At 42.1% G+C, this 4947-nt stretch overlaps 1 protein-coding gene across 1 annotated transcript in view; it reads right to left on the reverse strand.

Annotated features, from left to right (window-relative positions):
• The window catches only part of ngly1 (N-glycanase 1), a 66359-nt gene that overhangs the window by 34732 nt on the left and 26680 nt on the right, over positions 1-4947 (reverse strand). Inside the window, exons 5-7 of the mRNA XM_037693570.1 lie at positions 2677-2893; positions 2335-2456; positions 1977-2122 (exon numbers count right to left, since the gene is read on the reverse strand). Coding sequence (XP_037549498.1) covers positions 1977-2122; positions 2335-2456; positions 2677-2893 — 485 coding nt within the window. The remainder of the gene's footprint in view (positions 1-1976; positions 2123-2334; positions 2457-2676; positions 2894-4947) is intronic.

Below are 4947 nucleotides of genomic sequence, written 5' to 3' on the forward strand. Positions count from 1 at the left end.
GCCTCCTGTCAACCTCAAAGCACACTCGACCAGGGGTATCGCATCTTTGACTGCCTTGCATAATGGTATGTCAATGCAGGACATTTGCACTGCGGCTGCATGGTCAACACCCTGCTCATTTATTCGCTTTTACCTACGTGATGTGACGGCTCGTTCCATGACACATTCTGTCCTTAGTGCTCTAACAGAATGAATATTGTTGTTTTTCATGGAACTCTGTTTAAGCTCACATCTGTCTGCATGCTTCACAGTGTGAGATGTTATCAGTCACAAGTTGTGTCTGTGATTTTGGTTCTATTGTCACTAATCAGTTCATGACTATTGTTACCAATCAGTTCATTTGATCAATAATCAGTTCATTGATATTAATCTGTTTATACTGTTAGGCCATGAACCAGTTGGTTCATGCCCCCCCCCCCCCCCCGCTTCTTTTCAACATCCTCTCCCCGTTGAAAGTTTTCCGGGGCGTTCATGTTTTGTCAGAACGCAGTTACACAACATGCGTCTGTGCATGGCACATAATTACGCAATGCGTAGTTATGCACATGGGGAGCTGAGTGGCAAGACGTTTTTTGGGCAAGCTTCCGCTTCTTACTGTGTTTGAATGGACCCAGTGAGGCGAGGACCACATCCGCTTCGCCCTTAACCCATCAGCGACAGCCTTAAAGGGCGAAGCCTATACGACATAGAACGTTGGTTACGTACTGTAACCCCAGATTCTATGAGTATAGGCGTAGCCCTTTAAGCGTCGGGCCTCACTGGCTCCTGAATAGCTGAAGAAAAAATAAGCTATTTGGGAGCCGATTACCCGCTCTTAATGTAACTTATACGGATCGGGTGGGGCCCACACAGCAGGTGGGCGTGGACTAATTTTTTCAGTATGATGCTTGCGCATAACGGGATAAACCCATCAGCGACAGCCTTAAAGGGCTACGCCTATACTCATAGAATCTGGGGTTACAGTACGTACCCAACGTTTACATTTTCAGTTGGTGAAGTTTGCATTCACAATGCACTGAGTCAATTAAGCCAACCTGCACCCCCCCCCCCCGCCTCTGGTGGCGCACGCGCGGGTCTGTACGTCATTCTTTTGTTCCCTATGGTCAGTCATAGGAAGGATCGAGACATGAGGGAGGGTTGTATGTGTGTTCTTCTGGCTAATCCATGGACAAGTCCATGGCTTCCCACCGAGGCAGAGCAGTTTAAAATCCTATTCATCCAGAGGGCCTGCGAGGGTCACATGTTGACTCTGGTCCAAGTCAAGTAGGTGGAAATGGACCTTGGACCTCCCAGAACTGGCTTGATCAATGACAAGATAAATTACTGTTTGTTTTGATTAATAGTGGATATTGATCAAAGAGGTCTGAGGTCATGGCTTTCTAACAATCACCATGAAAACAAAAGAACTCTCCCTGTTAACAGACATTAACACCACATTAACACTGGTGGTAGAGGCAGACAGTGAGTTGTGTACACAGGCAGCATTGTTAGCTGGAGGTCACTGACCCTTCGTCCTGTAGATTTTAGCTACCATTATGCGCCTTTTAGCTGATATTCTTTTAAATTAGAATCTCTTTTGATACTTTTAGGTAAAGTTTTGCTCATATTAGCATCTGTTTTACTGCGTTTAGCTTCTTGCTAATATACCACTGTTTTGAAAATGTGTTCTGCTCATTTCAGCTTGTGTTTAGTTTTTTGCCACTTTTTCCTGCTAATTTCAGCTGTTATTCAGCTCTTAGCACTCACTATGCTTTTTACAGAAAATGCTAATTTTACATGTTTAATAATGGTACTATAAAAAAGTCAGAAAAATATATTAAACCAGCTAAAAGAACTCTGTGGAATAGCTTGAACGGACATAAAAATAATTAAAACGTGATATATATTTTTTTTGTAGTACTTAGTAGTGATGTTGATAATGTGTAAGAACATTTTTCTCCAACAGATAATGAGTGAAATAATAGTGATGCTGGTACCTGATCCTTAGAGAAAGCCAGAACGTAGGCCAGTTTCTTCCCCCAGCCAACCTCGTACAGCAGAGGTTTATCACACACATTCTCACACGAGTCGCAGTGCAGCCAGCGGCGCTGCGACACCGAGAAAATCTCTGTCCACACATGGTCTGAAACCACACACACACAGAGTTACAGATCCGATTACAAAACAAGGACATCAACATGTTACAGATGGAGCAGAAACCGTTTCACTCACAGAAACCTAAAGTAAATGAGAGAAACAGTGTATGTAGGAGAGGTAGACAGCTGCAGTGCACAGATGAGACGAGGCTGAGACAGAGGACAAAAACAAAGACTGACAGCTGGTTCAGGGACATACCTGTGCTGTCCCAGATGTACCTGGCCTCCAGGCCCACAGCTATGCAGCACAGTGTAAAACAGTTGGCCCATTCTCCACAGCGCCCCCTCCTGGTTTCCAGAAGCTTCTCTGGATGATTGTACCTGGTGTTGACAGGAAAGACATCCCCATCATTTTATAACTAAATAATAATAATAATGATGATGATCAGATGTACAGAAGTGTCTAAAGATTAAATATGCATTCTTTAATGAAAAGCTAGTCCTCGTTCCCACACCTGCTCTGATCTAAGCTGAAAGTTGGTTTGAAATGTCTGATCAAAGTGACACACACACACACACACACAAACAAACACACACACACCTAGGAAACCTGGTGGAGAGCTGACAGCTCCCACAGAAGTGGTTCTCCACCCTCTGAGCTCCCCAGCGGAGGTCTTCAGCAGTGGGACTGAGGGAGCTGCCATGCTGCGTGGGACCTCCACACTGGCTGCAGGGCAAACAGTCCACCCAGGAGAAGTTCTGTTTAAACCACCTGAGTAATTCCAGAACCAGGAAGTCTTCCAGTCCTAGTTTACATCCTACAAACACACAAAGGAAGTCGAAGTAAAAAGGTGAGAAACCCCTCCTGTCAGTGTCACACTGAACTGCATAACTGAAAGTAAAGTGATGTAATCACACCGTGTCTCTGACGCTACGTCACATTACATCATGTCTGAGGGCCCAGATCTCACCACTGTTAGTCTGCCATCATGTTTGACCTCAAACATAAAGTGTTTTATCAGAAGCTCTGCTTTATGTTATCAGATTACAGGATAAAACGAGTTTCTCTTCTGTTTGTTTGGGAGCCAGCTGGAAACCAACAGCAGGCTGGTGTCATGTTCACCAGTTAAACCCTGATGAGCTGTTCTGCTCACACTGAAGCTCAGTATTATGGCTGGCTTTACTCTGACACCGATCGTTGGACCTGTGCCTTCATTTCTTCACTACAATGGGTCTGTTTTTACAAACCGGATTCCAAAAAAGTTGGGACACTAAACAAATTGTGAATAAAAACTGAATGCAATGATGTGGAGATGGCAAATGTCAATATTTTATTTGTAATATAATATAGATGACAGATCAAAAGTTTAATCTGAGTAAATGTAACATTTTAAAGGAAAAATATGTTGATTCAAAATTTTAGTGTCAACAAATCCCAAAAAAGTTGGGACAAGTAGCAATAAGTGGCTGGAAAAAGGAAATTGAGCATATAATGAACAGCTGGAAGACCAATTAACACTAATTAGGTCAATTGACAACATGATTGGGTATAAAAAGAGCTTCTCAGAGTGTCAGTGTCTCTCAGAAGCCAAGATGGTAAGTGGATCACCAATTCCACCATTGTTGCGCAGAAAGATAGTGCAACAATACCAGAATGGTGTTACCCAATGTAAAATAGCAAAGAATTTTAAGTTATCAGAGAATCTGGAACAATAGCTGTGCGTAAGGGTCAAGGCTGTAAAACTCTACTGGATGCTTGTGATCTCCGGGCCCTTAAACGTCACTGCACCTCAAACAGGAATGCCACTGTCAAGGAAATAACAGAATGGGCTCAGGAATATTTCCAGAAAGCATTGCCAGTGAACACAATCCACCGTGCCATCCGCCGTTGCCAGCTGAAACTCTACAGTGCAAAGAGGAAGCTATTTCTAAGCAAGCTCCACAAGCTCAGACATTTGCACTGGGCTAGAGTGTGGCAAAATGGAAGACTGTTCTGTGGTCAGATGAGTCACAATTTGAAGTTCTTTATGGAACACTGGGACGCCATGTCATCTGGACCAGAGCCCTATAAAGAGAGAGTTGCAACACTCCCATAGACTCCAATAGAAAGAATGGAATGCGGAAGTCACGTGGGTCATGCAGCGGCAAAAAGTTCCAAACAGCAGCGGTTCCAGCATTGAACGTAGTTCATTCTCCGTGTTTCAGACGCATTTTCTCCGGTAAGTTGATGACAATACAACATTTTTTTGCCATTGTGAAGTGTTTGCTGACTGTTCTGTACCAGTTTATCAACATTAATACTTCATGTCACCCGTTTTAGTTAATTAAACATGTTTACTTGCTAGTTGTGTTTTAACTGCAGCTAGCTCTAACATAACGGGTTTAAACGGGTCTATTTCTGTCTAATTCAGCGTTGTACAATATCCATTACAGCTTAAATTTTGAAAGTTGATAATTTTCTAAATTTTGTGTTAATACCAGTTACTGAATGAACTCAACTAGAAAATATTTAGCCATTTTTCAGCGAGATTGATGTTGTTAATTTAGTTCAAGTTATAGATCCTTTCTCAAAGACTGCAGGATAAATTGTGACATTATCATTAAAGAAACACGTGATGGTGGAGGTAAATTTTTTTTTTCATGTTTTCCAGGTAAACCACAGGAGAATTACTTCAGTGAACTGCTGAATGTTGCATTCAAAGTATCACAAGATCTCATTTTCTGTCTTCCCAAAACAATAATAGCTTAATCATTATGTTTGAATAAAATTACTTTAACATATATTTACATTTAACAATATTTTAAACATTCATGTCCATCATGTTTTCAGCCGGCCTTTGTGGTGAGCTAAGAAATTACCAGGTTTGTGGAA

Source organism: Nematolebias whitei, chromosome 19 (assembly GCF_014905685.2).
Source record: "Nematolebias whitei isolate Nwh7 chromosome 19, NemWhi1, whole genome shotgun sequence".
In the NCBI taxonomy this organism is placed as follows: domain Eukaryota; kingdom Metazoa; phylum Chordata; class Actinopteri; order Cyprinodontiformes; family Rivulidae; genus Nematolebias; species Nematolebias whitei.